The 20,464-nt window shown below is 54.3% G+C and overlaps 1 protein-coding gene across 1 annotated transcript in view; it reads right to left on the reverse strand.

The window, feature by feature from the left end:
* LOC144485996 (uncharacterized) overlaps window positions 1–17,270 on the reverse strand; it is a 145,602-nt gene extending 128,332 nt beyond the window's left edge. Inside the window, exon 1 of the mRNA XM_078204103.1 lies at window positions 16,877–17,270. Within this exon, the coding sequence (XP_078060229.1) occupies window positions 16,877–17,107 (231 nt within the window). The 5' untranslated portion in view covers window positions 17,108–17,270. The remainder of the gene's footprint in view (window positions 1–16,876) is intronic.
* Between the last annotated feature and the right edge of the window lie 3,194 nt (window positions 17,271–20,464).

Consider the following 20,464-nt stretch of genomic DNA (forward strand, 5'->3'; position numbering starts at 1 on the left):
TCAGTGTTGGTGCGGTGTTGACGCTTTGTTCACTCAGTGTCGGTGCCGTGTTGACGCTGTGTTCACTCAGTGTCGGTGCGGTGTTGACGCTGTGTTCACTCAGTGTTGGTGCGGTGTTGACGCTTTGTTCACTCAGTGTTGGTGCGGTGTTGACGCTTTGTTCACTCAGTGTCGGTGCGGTGTTGACGCTTTGTTCACTCAGTGTTGGTGCGGTGTTGACGCTTTGTTCACTCAGTGTTGGTGCGGTGTTGACGCTTTGTTCACTCAGTGTGGGCGCAGTGTCGGCGCTGTTTTCACTCAGTGTTGACGCTGTGTTCAGTCAGTGTGGGTGCGGTGTCGACGCTGTGTTCACTCAGTGTCAGCGCGGTGTTGACGCTGTGTTCACTCAGTGTTGGTGCGGTGTTGACGCTTTGTTCACTCAGTGTGGGCGCAGTGTCGGCGCTGTTTTCACTCAGTGTTGACGCTGTGTTCAGTCAGTGTGGGTGCGGTGTCGACGCTGTGTTCACTCAGTGTCAGCGCGGTGTTGACGCTGTGTTCACTCAGTGTCGGTGCGGTGTTGACACTGTGTTCACGCAGTGTCGGTGCGGTGTTGACGCTCTGTTCACTCAGTGTCGGTGCGGTGTTGACGCTCTGTTCACTCAGTGTCGGTGCAGTGTTAACGCTGTGTTCACTCAGTGTCGGTGCGGTGTTGACGCTGTGTTCACTCAGTGTCGGTGCGGTGTTGGCGATGTGGTTACTCCGTGTTGGTGCGGTGTTGACGATGTGGTTACTCAGTGTTGGTGCGGTGTTGACGATGTGGTTACTCAGTGTTGGTGCGGTGTTGACGATGTGTTCACTCAGGGTTGGTGCGGTGTCGACGCTGTGTTCACTCAGTGTTGGTGCGGTGTTGACGCTTTGTTCACTCAGTGTTGGTGCGGTGTTGACGCTTTGTTCACTCAGTGTCGGTGCGGTGTTGACGCTTTGTTCACTCAGTGTTGGTGCGGTGTTGACGCTTTGTTCACTCAGTGTTGGTGCGGTGTTGACGCTTTGTTCACTCAGTGTTGGTGCGGTGTTGACGCTTTGTTCACTCAGTGTCGGTGCGGTGTTGACGCTGTGTTCACTCAGTGTTGGTGCGGTGTTGACGCTGTGTTCACTCAGTGTTGGTGCGGTGTTGACGCTGTGTTCACTCAGTGTTGGTGCGGTGTTGACGCTTTGTTCACTCAGTGTTGGTGCGGTGTTGACGCTTTGTTCACTCAGTGTCGGTGCCGTGTTGACGCTGTGTTCACTCAGTGTCGGTGCGGTGTTGACGCTGTGTTCACTCAGTGTTGGTGCGGTGTTGACGCTTTGTTCACTCAGTGTTGGTGCGGTGTTGACGCTTTGTTCACTCAGTGTCGGTGCGGTGTTGACGCTTTGTTCACTCAGTGTTGGTGCGGTGTTGACGCTTTGTTCACTCAGTGTTGGTGCGGTGTTGACGCTTTGTTCACTCAGTGTGGGCGCAGTGTCGGCGCTGTTTTCACTCAGTGTTGACGCTGTGTTCAGTCAGTGTGGGTGCGGTGTCGACGCTGTGTTCACTCAGTGTCAGCGCGGTGTTGACGCTGTGTTCACTCAGTGTTGGTGCGGTGTTGACGCTTTGTTCACTCAGTGTGGGCGCAGTGTCGGCGCTGTTTTCACTCAGTGTTGACGCTGTGTTCAGTCAGTGTGGGTGCGGTGTCGACGCTGTGTTCACTCAGTGTCAGCGCGGTGTTGACGCTGTGTTCACTCAGTGTTGGTGCGGTGTTGACGCTTTGTTCACTCAGTGTGGGCGCAGTGTCGGCGCTGTTTTCACTCAGTGTTGACGCTGTGTTCAGTCAGTGTGGGTGCGGTGTCGACGCTGTGTTCACTCAGTGTCAGCGCGGTGTTGACGCTGTGTTCACTCAGTGTTGGTGCGGTGTTGACGCTTTGTTCACTCAGTGTTGGTGCGGTGTTGACGCTTTGTTCACTCAGTGTCGGTGCGGTGTTGACGCTGTGTTCACTCAGTGTCGGTGCGGTGTTGACGCTGTGTTCACTCAGTGTTGGTGCGGTGTTGACGCTTTGTTCACTCAGTGTTGGTGCGGTGTTGACGCTTTGTTCACTCAGTGTCGGTGTGGTGTTGACGCTTTGTTCACTCAGTGTTGGTGCGGTGTTGACGCTTTGTTCACTCAGTGTTGGTGCGGTGTTGACGCTTTGTTCACTCAGTGTTGGTGCGGTGTTGACGCTTTGTTCACTCAGTGTTGGTGCAGTGTTGACGCTTTGTTCACTCAGTGTTGGTGCGGTGTTAACGCTGTGTTCACTCAGTGTTGGTGCGGTGTTGACGCTTTGTTCACTCAGTGTCGGTGCGGTTTTGACGCTTTGTTCACTCAGTGTCGGTGCGGTGTTGATGCTGTGTTCACTCAGTGTTGGTGCGGTGTTGACGCTTTGTTCACTCAGTGTTGGTGCGGTGTTGACGCTGTGTTCACTCAGTGTTGGTGCGGTGTTGGCGCTTTGTTCACTCAGTGTCAGCGCGATGTTGACGCTGCGTTCACTCACTGTCAGCGCGGTGTTGACGCTGTGTTCACTCAGTGTTGCTGCGGTGTTGACGCTGTGTTCACTCAGTGTCAAAGCTGAGTTCACTCAGTGTCAGCGCGGTGTCGACGCTGAGTTCACTCAGTGTCGGTGCGGTGTTGACGCTCTGTTCACTCAGTGTCAGTGCGGTTGTGACACTGTGTTCACTCAGTGTCGGTGCGGTGTTGACGCTGTATTCACTCAGTGTCGGTGCGGTGTTGACACTGTGTTCAGGCAGTGTCGGTGCGGTGTCGACGCTGTGTTCACTCAGTGTGGACGCGGTGTTGACGCTGTGTTCACTCAGTGTGGGGGCGGTGTTGACGATGTGGTTACTCAGTGTTGGTGCGGTGTCGACGCTGTGTTCACTCAGTGTGGACGCGGTGTTGACGCTGTGTTCACTCAGTGTGGGTGCGGTGTTGACGATGTGGTTACTCAGTGTTGGTGCGGTGTTGACGCTGTGTTCACTCAGTGTCGGTGCGGTGTTGTCGCTGTGTTACCTCAGTGTTGCTGCGGTGTTGACGATGTGTTCACTCAGTGTCGGTGCGGTAGTGACACGGTGTTCACTCAGTGTAGGTGCGGTGTTGACGCTGTGTTCACTCAGTGTCGGTGCGGTGTTGACGCTGTGTTCACTCAGTGTCGGTGCGGTGTTGACGCTGTGTTCACTCAGTGTCGGCGCAGTGGTGATGCTGTGTTCACTCGGTGTTGGTGCGGTGTTGATGCTTTGTTCACTCAGTGTCGGTGCAGTGTTGACGCTTTGTTCACTCGGTGTCGGCGCAGTGTTGACGCTGCGTTCACTCAGTGTGGGCGCAGTGGTGACGCTGTGTTCACTCGGTGTCGGCGCAGTGTTGACGCTGTGTTCACTCAGTGTGGGCGCAGTGTCGGCGCTGTTTTCACTCAGTGTTGACGCTGTGTTCAGTCAGTGTGGGTGCGGTGTCGACGCTGTGTTCACTCAGTGTCAGCGCGGTGTTGACGCTGTGTTCACTCAGTGTCGCTGCGGTGCTGACACTGTGTTCACTCAGTGTCAGTGCGGTGTTGACGTTTTGTTCACTAAGTGTCGGTGCGGTGTTGACACTGTGTTCACGCAGTGTCGGTGAGGTCTTGACGGTGTGTTCACTCAGTGTCGGTGCGGTGTTGAAGTTTTGTTCACTCAGTGTCAGCGCGGTGTTGACGCTGCGTTCAGTCTGTGTCGGTGCGGTGTTGACACTGTGTTCACTCGGTGTCGGTGCAGTGTTGACACTGTGTTCACTCAGTGTGGGCGTCGTGTTGACGCTGTGTTCACTCAGTGTTGGTGCGGTATTGACGCTGCTTTCACTCAGTTTTGGTGCGGTGTTGACGCTGTGTTCCCTCAGTGTTGGTGCGGTGTTGACGCTGTGTTCACTCAGTGTTGGTGCGGTATTGACGCTGCTTTCACTCAGTTTTGGTGCGGTGTTGACGCTGTGTTCCCTCAGTGTTGGTGCGGTATTGACGCTGCTTTCACTCAGTTTTGGTGCGGTGTTGACGCTGTGTTCCCTCAGTGTTGGTGCGGTGTTGACGCTGTGTTCACTCAGTGTCGGTGCGGTGTTGTCGCTGTGTTCCCTCAGTGTTGCTGCGGTGTTGACGCTGTGTTCACTCAGTGTCGGTGCGGTGTTGGCGCTGTGTTCACTCAGTGTGGGCGCGATGTTGATGCTGTGTTCAACTAGTGTGGGTGCGGTGTTGATGCTGTGTTCACTCAGTGTCGGTGCGGTGTTGGCGCTGTGTTCACTCAGTGTCAGCGCGGTGTTGGCGCTGTGTTCACTCAGTGTGGGCGCGGTGTAGACGCTCTGTTCACTCAGTGTGGGCGTGGTGTTGACGCTGTGTTCACTCAGCGTGGGCGCAGTGGTGACGCTGTGTTCACTCGGTGTCGGCGCAGTGTTGACGCTGTGTTCACTCAGTGTGGGCGCAGTGGTGACGCTGTGTTCACTCGGTGTCGGCGCAGTGTTGACGCAGTGTTCACTCAGTGTGGGCGCAGTGTCGGCGCTGTTTTCACTCAGTGTTGACGCTGTGTTCAGTCAGTGTGGGTGCGGTGTCGACGCTGTGTTCACTCAGTGTCAGCGCGGTGTTGACGCTGTGTTCACTCAGTGTCGGTGCGGTGTTGACACTGTGTTCACGCAGTGTCGGTGCGGTGTTGACGCTCTGTTCACTCAGTGTCGGTGCGGTGTTGACGCTCTGTTCATTCAGTGTCGGTGCGGTGTTAACGCTGTGTTCACTCAGTGTCGGTGCGGTGTTGACGCTGTGTTCACTCAGTGTCGGTGCGGTGTTGGCGATGTGGTTACTCCGTGTTGGTGCGGTGTTGACGATGTGGTTACTCAGTGTTCGTGCGGTGTTGACGATGTGGTTACTCAGTGTTGGTGCGGTGTTGACGATGTGTTCACTCAGTGTTGGTGCGGTGTCGACGCTGTGTTCACTCAGTGTTGGTGCGGTGTTGACGCTTTGTTCACTCAGTGTTGGTGCGGTGTTGACGCTTTCTTCACTCAGTGTTGGTGCGGTGTTGACTCTTTGTTCACTCAGTGTCGGTGCGGTGTTGACGCTTTGTTCACTCAGTGTTGGTGCGGTGTTGACGCGTTGTTCACTCAGTGTTGGTGCGGTGTTGACGCTTTGTTCACTCAGTGTTGGTGCGGTGTTGACGCTTTGTTCACTCAGTGTCGGTGCGGTGTTGACGCTGTGTTCACTCAGTGTTGGTGCGGTGTCGACGCTGTGTTCACTCAGTGTTGGTGCGGTGTTGACGCTGTGTTCACTCAGTGTTGGTGCGGTGTTGACGCTTTGTTCACTCAGTGTTGGTGCGGTGTTGACGCTTTGTTCACTCAGTGTCGGTGCGGTGTTGACGCTGTGTTCACTCAGTGTCGGTGCGGTGTTGACGCTGTGTTCACTCAGTGTCGGTGCGGTGTTGACGCTTTGTTCACTCAGTGTTGGTGCGGTGTTGACGCTTTGTTCACTCAGTGTTGGTGCGGTGTTGACGCTTTGTTCACTCAGTGTCGGTGCAGTGTTGACGCTGTGTTCACTCAGTGTGGGCGCAGTGGTGACGCTGTGTTCACTTGGTGTCGGCGCAGTGTTGACGCTGTGTTCACTCAGTGTGGGCGCAGTGTCGGCGCTGTTTTCACTCAGTGTTGAAGCTGTGTTCACTCGGTGTCGGCGCAGTGTTGACGCTGTGTTCACTCAGTGTGGGCGCAGTGGTGACGCTGTGTTCACTCGGTGTCGGCGCAGTGTTGACGCTGTGTTCACTCAGTGTCGGTGCGGTGTTGACGCTTTGTTCACTCAGTGTTGGTGCGGTGTTGACGCTTTGTTCACTCAGTGTTGGTGCGGTGTTGACGCTTTGTTCACTCAGTGTCGGTGCAGTGTTGACGCTGTGTTCACTCAGTGTGGGCGCAGTGGTGACGCTGTGTTCACTCAGTGTGGGCGCAGTGGTGACGCTGTGTTCACTCGGTGTCGGCGCAGTGTTGACGCAGTGTTCACTCAGTGTGGGCGCAGTGTCGGCGCTGTTTTCACTCAGTGTTGACGCTGTGTTCAGTCAGTGTGGGTGCGGTGTCGACGCTGTGTTCACTCAGTGTCAGCGCGGTGTTGACGCTGTGTTCACTCAGTGTCGGTGCGGTGTTGACACTGTGTTCACGCAGTGTCGGTGCGGTGTTGACGCTCTGTTCACTCAGTGTCGGTGCGGTGTTGACGCTCTGTTCACTCAGTGTCGGTGCAGTGTTAACGCTGTGTTCACTCAGTGTCGGTGCGGTGTTGACGCTGTGTTCACTCAGTGTCGGTGCGGTGTTGGCGATGTGGTTACTCCGTGTTGGTGCGGTGTTGACGATGTGGTTACTCAGTGTTGGTGCGGTGTTGACGATGTGGTTACTCAGTGTTGGTGCGGTGTTGACGATGTGTTCACTCAGGGTTGGTGCGGTGTCGACGCTGTGTTCACTCAGTGTTGGTGCGGTGTTGACGCTTTGTTCACTCAGTGTTGGTGCGGTGTTGACGCTTTGTTCACTCAGTGTTGGTGCGGTGTTGACGCTTTGTTCACTCAGTGTCGGTGCGGTGTTGACGCTTTGTTCACTCAGTGTTGGTGCGGTGTTGACGCTTTGTTCACTCAGTGTTGGTGCGGTGTTGACGCTTTGTTCACTCAGTGTTGGTGCGGTGTTGACGCTTTGTTCACTCAGTGTCGGTGCGGTGTTGACGCTGTGTTCACTCAGTGTTGGTGCGGTGTTGACGCTGTGTTCACTCAGTGTTGGTGCGGTGTTGACGCTGTGTTCACTCAGTGTTGGTGCGGTGTTGACGCTTTGTTCACTCAGTGTTGGTGCGGTGTTGACGCTTTGTTCACTCAGTGTCGGTGCCGTGTTGACGCTGTGTTCACTCAGTGTCGGTGCGGTGTTGACGCTGTGTTCACTCAGTGTTGGTGCGGTGTTGACGCTTTGTTCACTCAGTGTTGGTGCGGTGTTGACGCTTTGTTCACTCAGTGTCGGTGCGGTGTTGACGCTTTGTTCACTCAGTGTTGGTGCGGTGTTGACGCTTTGTTCACTCAGTGTTGGTGCGGTGTTGACGCTTTGTTCACTCAGTGTGGGCGCAGTGTCGGCGCTGTTTTCACTCAGTGTTGACGCTGTGTTCAGTCAGTGTGGGTGCGGTGTCGACGCTGTGTTCACTCAGTGTCAGCGCGGTGTTGACGCTGTGTTCACTCAGTGTTGGTGCGGTGTTGACGCTTTGTTCACTCAGTGTGGGCGCAGTGTCGGCGCTGTTTTCACTCAGTGTTGACGCTGTGTTCAGTCAGTGTGGGTGCGGTGTCGACGCTGTGTTCACTCAGTGTCAGCGCGGTGTTGACGCTGTGTTCACTCAGTGTTGGTGCGGTGTTGACGCTTTGTTCACTCAGTGTGGGCGCAGTGTCGGCGCTGTTTTCACTCAGTGTTGACGCTGTGTTCAGTCAGTGTGGGTGCGGTGTCGACGCTGTGTTCACTCAGTGTCAGCGCGGTGTTGACGCTGTGTTCACTCAGTGTTGGTGCGGTGTTGACGCTTTGTTCACTCAGTGTTGGTGCGGTGTTGACGCTTTGTTCACTCAGTGTCGGTGCGGTGTTGACGCTGTGTTCACTCAGTGTCGGTGCGGTGTTGACGCTGTGTTCACTCAGTGTTGGTGCGGTGTTGACGCTTTGTTCACTCAGTGTTGGTGCGGTGTTGACGCTTTGTTCACTCAGTGTCGGTGTGGTGTTGACGCTTTGTTCACTCAGTGTTGGTGCGGTGTTGACGCTTTGTTCACTCAGTGTTGGTGCGGTGTTGACGCTTTGTTCACTCAGTGTTGGTGCGGTGTTGACGCTTTGTTCACTCAGTGTTGGTGCAGTGTTGACGCTTTGTTCACTCAGTGTTGGTGCGGTGTTAACGCTGTGTTCACTCAGTGTTGGTGCGGTGTTGACGCTTTGTTCACTCAGTGTCGGTGCGGTTTTGACGCTTTGTTCACTCAGTGTCGGTGCGGTGTTGATGCTGTGTTCACTCAGTGTTGGTGCGGTGTTGACGCTTTGTTCACTCAGTGTTGGTGCGGTGTTGACGCTGTGTTCACTCAGTGTTGGTGCGGTGTTGGCGCTTTGTTCACTCAGTGTTGGTGCGGTGTTGACGCTTTGTTCACTCAGTGTCGGTGCGGTGTTGACGCTGTGTTCACTCAGTGTTGGTGCGGTGTTGACGCTTTGTTCACTCAGTGTTGGTGCGGTGTTGACGCTTTGTTCACTCAGTGTTGGTGCGGTGTTAACGCTGTGTTCACTCAGTGTTGGTGCGGTGTTGACGCTTTGTTCACTCAGTGTCGGTGCGGTTTTGACGCTTTGTTCACTCAGTGTCGGTGCGGTGTTGATGCTGTGTTCACTCAGTGTTGGTGCGGTGTTGACGCTTTGTTCACTCAGTGTTGGTGCGGTGTTGATGCTGTGTTCACTCAGTGTTGGTGCGGTGTTGACGCTTTGTTCACTCGGTGTCGGCGCAGTGTTGACGCTGTGTTCACTCAGTGTGGGCGCAGTGGTGACGCTGTGTTCACTCGGTGTCGGCGCAGTGTTGACGCTGTGTTCACTCAGTGTGGGCGCAGTGTCGGCGCTGTTTTCACTCAGTGTTGACGCTGTGTTCACTCAGTGTCAGCGCGGTGTTGACGCTGTGTTCACTCAGTGTCGGTGCGGTGTTGACGCTGTGTTCACGCAGTGTCGGTGCGGTGTTAACGCTGTGTTCACTCAGTGTTGGTGCGGTGTTGACGCTGTGTTCACTCAGTGTCGGTGCGGTGTTGACGATGTGGTTACTCCGTGTTGGTGCGGTGTTGACGATGTGGTTACTCAGTGTTGGTGCGGTGTTGACGATGTGGTTACTCAGTGTTGGTGCGGTGTTGGCGATGTGTTCACTCAGTGTTGCTGCGGTGTTGACGCTGTGTTCACTCAGTGTCAAAGCTGAGTTCACTCAGTGTCAGCGCGGTGTCGACGCTGAGTTCACTCAGTGTCGGTGCGGTGTTGACGCTGTGTTCACTCAGTGTTGGTGCGGTGTTGACGCTTTGTTCACTCAGTGTCGGTGCGGTGTTGACGATGTGGTTACTCAGTGTTGGTGCGGTGTTGACGATGTGGTTACTCAGTGTTGGTGCGGTGTTGACGATGTGGTTACTCAGTGTTGGTGCGGTGTCGGCGATGTGTTCACTCAGTGTTGGTGCGGTGTCGACGCTGTGTTCACTCAGTGTTGGTGCGGTGTCGACGCTTTGTTCACTCAGTGTTGGTGCGGTGTTGGCGATGTGTTCACTCAGTGTTGGTGCGGTGTCGACGCTTTGTTCACTCAGTGTTGGTGCGGTGTTGACGCTTTGTTCACTCAGTGTGGGCGCAGTGTCGGCGCTGTTTTCACTCAGTGTTGACGCTGTGTTCAGTCAGTGTGGGTGCGGTGTCGACGCTGTGTTCACTCAGTGTCAGCGCGGTGTTGACGCTGTGTTCACTCAGTGTCGGTGCGGTGTTGACACTGTGTTCACGCAGTGTCGGTGCGGTGTTGACGCTCTGTTCACTCAGTGTCGGTGCGGTGTTGACGCTCTGTTCACTCAGTGTCGGTGCGGTGTTGACGCTCTGTTCACTCAGTGTCGGTGCGGTGTTGACGCTCTGTTCACTCAGTGTCGGTGCGGTGTTAACGCTGTGTTCACTCAGTGTCGGTGCGGTGTTGACGCTGTGTTCACTCAGTGTCGGTGCGGTGTTGGCGATGTGGTTACTCCGTGTTGGTGCGGTGTTGACGATGTGGTTACTCAGTGTTGGTGCGGTGTTGAGGATGTGGTTACTCAGTGTTGGTGCGGTGTTGACGATGTGTTCACTCAGGGTTGGTGCGGTGTCGACGCTGTGTTCACTCAGTGTTGGTGCGGTGTTGACGCTTTGTTCACTCAGTGTTGGTGCGGTGTTGACGCTTTGTTCACTCAGTGTTGGTGCGGTGTTGACTCTTTGTTCACTCAGTGTCGGTGCGGTGTTGACGCTTTGTTCACTCAGTGTTGGTGCGGTGTTGACGCTTTGTTCACTCAGTGTTGGTGCGGTGTTGACGCTTTGTTCACTCAGTGTTGGTGCGGTGTTGACGCTTTGTTCACTCAGTGTCGGTGCGGTGTTGACGCTGTGTTCACTCAGTGTTGGTGCCGTGTTGACGCTGTGTTCACTCAGTGTCGGTGCGGTGTTGACGCTGTGTTCACTCAGTGTTGGTGCGGTGTTGACGCTTTGTTCACTCAGTGTTGGTGCGGTGTTGACGCTTTGTTCACTCAGTGTTGGTGCGGTGTTGACGCTGTGTTCACTCAGTGTTGGTGCGGTGTTGACGCTTTGTTCACTCAGTGTTGGTGCGGTGTTGACGCTGTGTTCACTCAGTGTTGGTGCGGTGTTGACGCTTTGTTCACTCAGTGTCGGTGCGGTGTTGACGCTGTGTTCACTCAGTGTTGGTGCGGTGTTGACGCTTTGTTCACTCAGTGTCGGTGCGGTGTTGACGCTTTGTTCACTCAGTGTTGGTGCGGTGTTGACGCTTTGTTCACTCAGTGTTGGTGCGGTGTTGACGCTTTGTTCACTCAGTGTTGGTGCGGTGTTGACGCTTTGTTCACTCAGTGTCGGTGCGGTGTTGACGCTGTGTTCACTCAGCGTTGGTGCGGTGTTGACGCTTTGTTCACTCAGTGTTGGTGCGGTGTTGACGCTGTGTTCACTCAGTGTTGGTGCGGTGTTGGCGCTGTGTTCACTCAGTGTTGGTGCGGTGTTGACGCTTTGTTCACTCAGTGTTGGTGCGGTGTTGACGCTTTGTTCACTCAGTGTTGGTGCGGTGTTGACGCTTTGTTCACTCAGTGTCGGTGCGGTGTTGACGCTTTGTTCACTCAGTGTCGGTGCGGTGTTGATGCTGTGTTCACTCAGTGTTGGTGCGGTGTTGACGCTTTGTTCACTCAGTGTCGGTGCGGTGTTGACGCTTTGTTCACTCAGTGTCGGTGCGGTGTTGATGCTGTGTTCACTCAGTGTTGGTGCGGTGTTGACGCTTTGTTCAGTCAGTGTGGGTGCGGTGTCGACGCTGTGTTCACTCAGTGTCAGCGCGGTGTTGACGCTGTGTTCACTCAGTGTCGGTGCGGTGTTGACACTGTGTTCACGCAGTGTCGGTGCGGTGTTGACGCTCTGTTCACTCAGTGTCGGTGCGGTGTTGACGCTCTGTTCATTCAGTGTCGGTGCGGTGTTAACGCTGTGTTCACTCAGTGTTGGTGCGGTGTTGACGCTTTGTTCACTCAGTGTTGGTGCAGTGTTGACTCTTTGTTCACTCAGTGTTGGTGCGGTGTTGACGCTTTGTTCACTCAGTGTTGGTGCGGTGTTGACGCTGTGTTCACTCAGTGTTGGTGCGGTGTTGACGCTTTGTTCACTCAGTGTCGGTGCGGTGTTGACGCTGTGTTCACTCAGTGTTGGTGCGGTGTCGACGCTGTGTTCACTCAGTGTTGGTGCGGTGTTGACGCTGTGTTCACTCAGTGTTGGTGCGGTGTTGACGCTTTGTTCACTCAGTGTTGGTGCGGTGTTGACGCTTTGTTCACTCAGTGTCGGTGCGGTGTTGACTCTGTGTTCACTCAGTGTCGGTGCGGTGTTGACGCTGTGTTCACTCAGTGTCGGTGCGGTGTTGACGCTTTGTTCACTCAGTGTTGGTGCGGTGTTGACGCTTTGTTCACTCAGTGTTGGTGCGGTGTTGACGCTTTGTTCACTCAGTGTCGGTGCAGTGTTGACGCTGTGTTCACTCAGTGTTGGTGCGGTGTTGACTCTGTGTTCACTCAGTGTCGGTGCGGTGTTGACGCTGTGTTCACTCAGTGTCGGTGCGGTGTTGACGCTTTGTTCACTCAGTGTTGGTGCGGTGTTGACGCTTTGTTCACTCAGTGTTGGTGCGGTGTTGACGCTTTGTTCACTGAGTGTCGGTGCAGTGTTGACGCTGTGTTCACTCAGTGTGGGCGCAGTGGTGACGCTGTGTTCACTCGGTGTCGGCGCAGTGTTGACGCTGTGTTCACTCAGTGTGGGCGCAGTGTCGGCGCTGTTTTCACTCAGCGTTGAAGCTGTGTTCACTCGGTGTCGGCGCAGTGTTGACGCTGTGTTCACTCAGTGTGGGCGCAGTGGTGACGCTGTGTTCACTCGGTGTCGGCGCAGTGTTGACGCTGTGTTCACTCAGTGTCGGTGCGGTGTTGACGCTTTGTTCACTCAGTGTTGGTGCGGTGTTGACGCTTTGTTCACTCAGTGTTGGTGCGGTGTTGACGCTTTGTTCACTCAGTGTCGGTGCAGTGTTGACGCTGTGTTCACTCAGTGTGGGCGCAGTGGTGACGCTGTGTTCACTCAGTGTGGGCGCAGTGGTGACGCTGTGTTCACTCGGTGTCGGCGCAGTGTTGACGCAGTGTTCACTCAGTGTGGGCGCAGTGTCGGCGCTGTTTTCACTCAGTGTTGACGCTGTGTTCCGTCAGTGTGGGTGCGGTGTTGACGCTGTGTTCACTCAGTGTCGGTGCGGTGTTGACACTGTGTTCACGCAGTGTCGGTGCGGTGTTGACGCTCTGTTCACTCAGTGTCGGTGCGGTGTTGACGCTCTGTTCACTCAGTGTCGGTGCGGTGTTAACGCTGTGTTCACTCAGTGTCGGTGCGGTGTTGGCGATGTGGTTACTCCGTGTTGGTGCGGTGTTGACGATGTGGTTACTCAGTGTTGGTGCGGTGTTGACGATGTGGTTACTCAGTGTTGGTGCGGTGTTGACGATGTGTTCACTCAGGGTTGGTGCGGTGTCGACGCTGTGTTCACTCAGTGTTGGTGCGGTGTTGACGCTTTGTTCACTCAGTGTTGGTGCGGTGTTGACGCTTTGTTCACTCAGTGTTGGTGCGGTGTTGACGCTTTGTTCACTCAGTGTTGGTGCGGTGTTGAAGCTTTGTTCACTCAGTGTTGGTGCGGTGTTGACGCTTTGTTCACTCAGTGTTGGTGCGGTGTTGACGCTTTGTTCACTCAGTGTCGGTGCGGTGTTGACGCTGTGTTCACTCAGTGTTGGTGCGGTGTCGACGCTGTGTTCACTCAGTGTTGGTGCGGTGTTGACGCTGTGTTCACTCAGTGTTGGTGCGGTGTTGACGCTTTGTTCACTCAGTGTTGGTGCGGTGTTGACGCTTTGTTCACTCAGTGTCGGTGCCGTGTTGACGCTGTGTTCACTCAGTGTCGGTGCGGTGTTGACGCTGTGTTCACTCAGTGTTGGTGCGGTGTTGACGCTTTGTTCACTCAGTGTTGGTGCGGTGTTGACGCTTTGTTCACTCAGTGTCGGTGCGGTGTTGACGCTGTGTTCACTCAGTGTCGGTGCGGTGTTGACGCTTTGTTCACTCAGTGTTGGTGCGGTGTTGACGCTTTGTTCACTCAGTGTTGGTGCGGTGTTGACGCTTTGTTCACTCAGTGTTGGTGCGGTGTTGACGCTTTGTTCACTCAGTGTCGGTGCGGTGTTGACGCTGTGTTCACTCAGTGTTGGTGCGGTGTTGACGCTTTGTTCACTCAGTGTTGGTGCGGTGTTGACGCTTTGTTCACTCAGTGTTGGTGCGGTGTTAACGCTGTGTTCACTCAGTGTTGGTGCGGTGTTGACGCTTTGTTCACTCAGTGTCGGTGCGGTTTTGACGCTTTGTTCACTCAGTGTCGGTGCGGTGTTGATGCTGTGTTCACTCAGTGTTGGTGCGGTGTTGACGCTTTGTTCACTCAGTGTTGGTGCGGTGTTGACGCTGTGTTCACTCAGTGTTGGTGCGGTGTTGGCGCTTTGTTCACTCAGTGTTGGTGCGGTTTTGACGCTTTGTTCACTCAGTGTCGGTGCGGTGTTGACGCTGTGTTCACTCAGTGTTGGTGCGGTGTTGACGCTTTGTTCACTCAGTGTTGGTGCGGTGTTGACGCTTTGTTCACTCAGTGTTGGTGCGGTGTTAACGCTGTTTTCACTCAGTGTTGGTGCGGTGTTGACGCTTTGTTCACTCAGTGTCGGTGCGGTTTTGACGCTTTGTTCACTCAGTGTCGGTGCGGTGTTGATGCTGTGTTCACTCAGTGTTGGTGCGGTGTTGACGCTTTGTTCACTCGGTGTCGGCGCAGTGTTGACGCTGTGTTCACTCAGTGTGGGCGCAGTGTCGGCGCTGTTTTCACTCAGTGTTGACGCTGTGTTCACTCAGTGTCAGCGCGGTGTTGACGCTGTGTTCACTCAGTGTCGGTGCGGTGTTGATGCTGTGTTCACTCAGTGTTGGTGCGGTGTTGACGCTTTGTTCACTCGGTGTCGGCGCAGTGTTGACGCTGTGTTCACTCAGTGTGGGCGCAGTGTCGGCGCTGTTTTCACTCAGTGTTGACGCTGTGTTCACTCAGTGTCAGCGCGGTGTTGACGCTGTGTTCACGCAGTGTCGGTGCGGTGTTAACGCTGTGTTCACTCAGTGTTGGTGCGGTGTTGACGCTGTGTTCACTCAGTGTCGGTGCGGTGTTGACGATGTGGTTACTCCGTGTTGGTGCGGTGTTGACGATGTGGTTACTCAGTGTTGGTGCGGTGTTGACGATGTGGTTACTCAGTGTTGGTGCGGTGTTGGCGATGTGTTCACTCAGTGTTGCTGCGGTGTTGACGCTGTGTTCACTCAGTGTCAAAGCTGAGTTCACTCAGTGTCAGCGCGGTGTCGACGCTGAGTTCACTCAGTGTCGGTGCGGTGTTGACGCTCTGTTCACTCAGTGTCAGTGCGGTTGTGACACTGTGTTCACTCAGTGTCGGTGCGGTGTTGACGCTGTGTTCACTCAGTGTTGGTGCGGTGTTGACGCTTTGTTCACTCAGTGTCGGTGCGGTGTTGACGATGTGGTTACTCAGTGTTGGTGCGGTGTTGACGATGTGGTTACTCAGTGTTGGTGCGGTGTTGACGATGTGGTTACTCAGTGTTGGTGCGGTGTCGGCGATGTGTTCACTCAGTGTTAGTGCGGTGTTGACGATGTGGTTACTCAGTGTTGGTGCGGTGTTGACGATGTGGTTACTCAGTGTTGGTGCGGTGTTGACGATGTGGTTACTCAGTGTTGGTGCGGTGTCGACGCTGTGTTCACTCAGTGTTGGTGCGGTGTCGACGCTTTGTTCACTCAGTGTTGGTGCGGTGTTGACGCTTTGTTCACTCAGTGTTGGTGCGGTGTTGGCGATGTGTTCACTCAGTGTTGGTGCGGTGTCGACGCTTTGTTCACTCAGTGTTGGTGCGGTGTTGGCGATGTGTTCACTCAGTGTTGGTGCGGTGTCGACGCTTTGTTCACTCAGTGTTGGTGCGGTGTTGGCGATGTGTTCACTCAGTGTTGGTGCGGTGTTGACGCTTTGTTCACTCAGTGTTGGTGCGGTGTTGGCGCTTTTTTCACTCAGTGTCGGTGCGGTGTTGACGCTGTGTTCACTCAGTGTCGGTGCGGTGTCGACGCTGTGTTCACTCAGTGTTGGTGCGGTGTTGACGCTGTGTTCACTCAGTGTCGGTGCGGTGTCGACGCTGTGTTCACTCAGTGTCGGTGCGGTGTCGACGCTGTGTTCACTCAGTGTTGGTGCGGTGTTGACACTTTGTTCACTCAGTGTCGGTGCGGTGTTGACGCTGTGTTCACTCAGTGTTGGTGCGGTGTTGACGCTTTGTTCACTCAGTGTCGGTGCGGTGTTGACGATGTGGTTACTCAGTGTTGGTGCGGTGTTGACGATGTGGTTACTCAGTGTTGGTGCGGTGTTGACGATGTGGTTACTCAGTGTTGGTGCGGTGTTGGCGATGTGTTCACTCAGTGTTGGTGCGGTGTCGACGCTTTGTTCACTCAGTGTTGGTGCGGTGTTGGCGATGTGTTCACTCAGTGTTGGTGCGGTGTCGACACTGTGTTCACTCAGTGTTGGTGCGGTGTTGACGCTGTGTTCACTCAGTGTTGGTGCGGTGTTGACGCTTTTTTCACTCAGTGTCGGTGCGGTGTCGACGCTGTGTTCACTCAGTGTCGGTGCGGTGTCGACGCTGTGTTCACTCAGTGTCAGCGCGGTGTTGACGCTTTGTTCACTCAGTGTTGGTGCGGTGTTGACACTTTGTTCACTCAGTGTCGGTGCGGTGTTGACGCTGTGTTCACTCAGTGTTGGTGCGGTGTTGACGCTTTGTTCACTCAGTGTCGGTGCGGTGTTGACGATGTGGTTACTCAGTGTTGGTGCGGTGTTGACGATGTGGTTACTCAGTGTTGGTGCGGTGTTGACGATGTGGTTACTCAGTGTTGGTGCGGTGTCGGCGATGTGTTCACTCAGTGTTGGTGCGGTGTCGACGCTGTGTTCACTCAGTGTTGGTGCGGTGTCGACGCTTTGTTCACTCAGTGTTGGTGCGGTGTTGACGCTTTGTTCACTCAGTGTTGGTGCGGTGTTGGCGATGTGTTCACTCAGTGTTGGTGCGGTGTCGACGCTTTGTTCACTCAGTGTTGGTGCGGTGTTGGCGATGTGTTCACTCAGTGTTGGTGCGGTGTCGACGCTGTGTTCACTCAGTGTTGGTGCGGTGTCGACGCTTTGTTCACTCAGTGTTGGTGCGGTGTTGACGCTTTTTTCACTCAGTGTCGGTGCGGTGTTGACGCTGTGTTCACTCAGTGTCGGTGCGGTGTTGACGCTTTTTTCACTCAGTGTCGGTGCGGTGTTGACGCTGTGTTCACTCAGTGTCGGTGCGGTGTTGACGCTGTGTTCACTCAGTGTTGGTGCGGTGTTGACACTGTGTTCACTCAGTGTCGGTGCGGTGTTGACGCTGTGTTCACTCAGTGTCGGTGCGGTGTTGACACTGTGTTCACTCAGTGTCGGTGCGGTGTTGACACTGTGTTCACTCAGTGTCGGTGCGGTGTTGACGCTGTGTGTTATGTTTTTATACAAGGTACGCTGTGGTTATACTTGCTGCCCTCTTACCTTGGCCGTCCATGTCAGTCCATTGAATTTCTTCCTGCACTGTAGCCACGTTTTTGGGACTTCGCTCCGGGCGTTCACACTCAGAGCCACATCCATCCAGGCTTGGTGAACCATCTCCCTGGGAACATTCCTGCCCTCCCAGGGGAACAGGATCTCCCGGTGAGCCCTCACCCTCTCCAGCAGAACCTCCACTGCTCCATCACTGAACCGGGGAGTTCGACCTTCCCTCATCGCTGCCAACCTGCCCCGATCCGAAGCCCGCTCAGACCCCCCACGCCCGCTCTGCCGATCCCGCAGGGACACGGCTCACCGCGCCGCCACCACAAACCCGCTCGATTCAGAGACAAAGCGGCGGCGGCGGCGGCGGAGCAGCGAGAATCTCGCCGGAAATCCCGCCCATTTCCCTCACCACGTGGTGCGTTGGCCAATCACAGAGCGGCACACCCTGTCCGTCAGAGGGATCCCAGCCATTCAGAGAGCAGGAACGTCGCGCACCGGGAAAGGATGGGTGAGCGAGCGCGAGAGAGAGAGACTGAGACACAGACAGAGAGAGAGAGAGAGACTGGCTGAGACACAGACAGAAAGAGAGAGAGACTGGCTGAGACACAGACAGAAAGAGAGAGAGACTGGCTGAAACACAGACAGTGAGAGAGAGATTGGTTGAGACACTGACAGAGAGAGAGACTGGCTGAGGCAGACAGAGACAGAGAGAGAGAGACTGGCTGAGACACAGACAGTGAGAGAGAGATTGGTTGAGACACTGACAGAGAGAGAGACTGGCTGAGGCAGACAGAGACAGAGAGAGAGAGACTGGCTGAGACACAGACAGTGAGAGAGAGAGACTGGCTGAGACACAGACAGTGAGAGAGAGAGACTGGCTGAGACACAGACAGTGAGAGAGAGAGAGAGAGACTGGGTGACACAGACAGTGAGAGAGAGAGACTGGCTGAGACACAGACAGAGAGAGAGAGACTGGCTGAAACACAGACAGTGAGAGAGAGATTGGTTGAGACACTGACAGAGAGAGAGACTGGCTGAGACACAGACAGAGAGAGAGAGTGAGACTTTCTGTGGCACAGACAGAGAGAGAGAGAGAGAGACTGGCTGAGACACAGACAGAGAGAGAGAGAGACTGGCTGAGACACAGACAGAGAGAGAGAGTGAGACTTTCTGTGGCACAGACAGAGAGAGAGAGAGACTGGCTGAGACACAGACAGAGAGAGAGAGAGACTGGGTGAGACACAGACAGAGAGAGAGAGAGACTGGGTGAGACAAAGACAGTGAGAGAGAGAGACTGGCTGAGACACAGACAGAGAGAGAGAGAGACTGGCTGAAACACAGACAGAGAGAGAGACTGGCTGAAACATATACTGGGAGAGAGAGAAAGATTCGCTAAGGCACAGACTGAGAAAGAGATAGACTGTCTGTGACACAGACTGAGAGTGAGAGAGAGACTGGCTGCAACACAGAACTGAGAGAGAGACTGGCTGAGACACAGACTGAGAGAGAGACTGGCTGAGACACAGACAGAGAGAGAGAGAGAGAGACTGGCTGAGACACAGACAGAGAGAGAGAGAGAGAGACTGGCTGAGACACAGACAGAGAGAGACTGGCTGAGACACAGACCGAGAGAGAGATTGGTTGAGACACTGACAGAGAGAGAGACTGGCTGAGACAGTCAGAGACAGAGAGAGAGACTGGCTGAGACAGTCAGAGACAGAGAGAGAGAGAGAGAGAGACTGGTTGAGACACAGACTGAGAGATTTGTTGAGACACAGAGAGAGAGGGAGAGTGAGACTTTCTGTGGCACAGACAGAGAGGGAGAGAGAGACACCCTGAGACACAGACAGAGAGAGAGAGACTGGCTGAGACACAGACAGAGAGAGAGAGAGAGAGACTGGCTGAGACACAGACAGAGAGAGACTGGCTGAGACACAGACAGAGAGAGAGAGAAACTGGCTGAAACATATACTGGGAGAGAGAGTGAGACTTTCTGTGGCACAGACAGAGAGAGAGAGAGACTCTAGCTGAGACACAGACAGACAGAGAGAGAGAGACTGGCTGAGACACAGACAGACAGAGAGAGAGAGAGACTGGCTGAGACACAGACAGAGAGAGAGAGACTGGCTGAGACACAGAGACAGAGAGAGAGAGACTGGCTGAGACACAGACAGAGAGAGAGAGAGAGAGATTGGCTGAAACATATACTGGGAGAGAGAGAGAGAGAGAGAGAGATTCGCTAAGGCACAGACTGAGAAAGAGATAGACTGTCTGTGACACAGACTGAGAGTGAGAGAGAGACTGGCTGCGACACAGACTGAGAGAGAGAGAGAGAGTGGCTGAGACACAGACCGAGAGAGAGAGAGAGACTGGCTAAGACACAGACAGAGAGAGAGAGACTGGCTGAGACACAGACAGAGAGAGAGAGAAACTGGCTGCGACACAGACTGAGAGAGAGATGGAGAGAGAGACTGGCTGAGACACAGACTGAAAGAGAGCGAGAGAGAGACTGGCTGAGACACAGACGGAGAGAAAGAGACTGGCTGAGACACAGACAGAGAGGGAGAGAGACTGGCTGAAACACATACTAGGAGAGAGAGAGAGAGAGAGATTCGCTGAGGCACAGACTGAGAAAGAGAGAGAGAGACCGTCTGTGACACAGACTGGGAGTGAGAGAGAGACTGGCTGAGACACAGACAGAGAGAAACTGGCTGGGACACAGACAGAGAGAGAGACTGGCTGAGACAGACAGACAGAGAGAGAGACTGGCTGGGACACAGACAGAGAGAGAGTGACTGGCTGAGACACAGTCTGAGAGAGAGGGAGAGAGTGACTGGCTGAGACACAGACTGAGAGAATCCATCGGGAGGGAACCTGCCGCTCAAAGTGACATGAAATGATGCTGAAGGATCCTTTAAATATTTGGTCTGTGTTCTCTGGAGTTCAAAAGGATGAAAAGTGATCTCATTGAAAGGCAGTAAACTCTTGGAGGGCTTGACAGGGTATTGCAGAGAGATGATTCGTCTGGCTGGGGTATGGGGCTAGGGGGGTTAGAAACGGGGAACACAGCCTCAGAATAAGAGGAAGGTTATGCAGGATGTAAATAAGGAGGAATGTTTTCACTCAGATGTTGGTGAATCTGGAATTTTCTATCCCAGAGCATGTGGAGATTCTGTCACTGAGTATGGAAGTGTTTTATGGGGACAGTGTAGAGAGAGCTTCACTCTGTATCTAACCCTGTGCTGTAACTGCCCTGGGAGTGTTTGATGGGAGTCATGATATGGAGATGCCGGCGTTGGACTGGGCTGAACACAGTAAGAAGTCTCACAACACCAGGTTAAAGTCCAACAGGTTTATTTGGTAGCAAATACCATAAGCTTTCGGAGCGCTGCTCCTTCGTCAGGTGGAGTGGAAATGTGCTCTCAAACAGGGCACAGAGACACAAAATCAAGTTACAGAATACTGATTAGAATGCGAATCCCTAAAGCCAGCCAGGTCTTAAAGGTGAGACCTTTGACACCTTTAAGACCTGGCTGGCTTTAGGGTTTTGCATTCTAATCGGTATTCTGTAGCTTGATGTTGTGTCTC

Source organism: Mustelus asterias, unplaced genomic scaffold, assembly GCF_964213995.1.
Source record: "Mustelus asterias unplaced genomic scaffold, sMusAst1.hap1.1 HAP1_SCAFFOLD_262, whole genome shotgun sequence".
Taxonomy (NCBI): domain Eukaryota; kingdom Metazoa; phylum Chordata; class Chondrichthyes; order Carcharhiniformes; family Triakidae; genus Mustelus; species Mustelus asterias.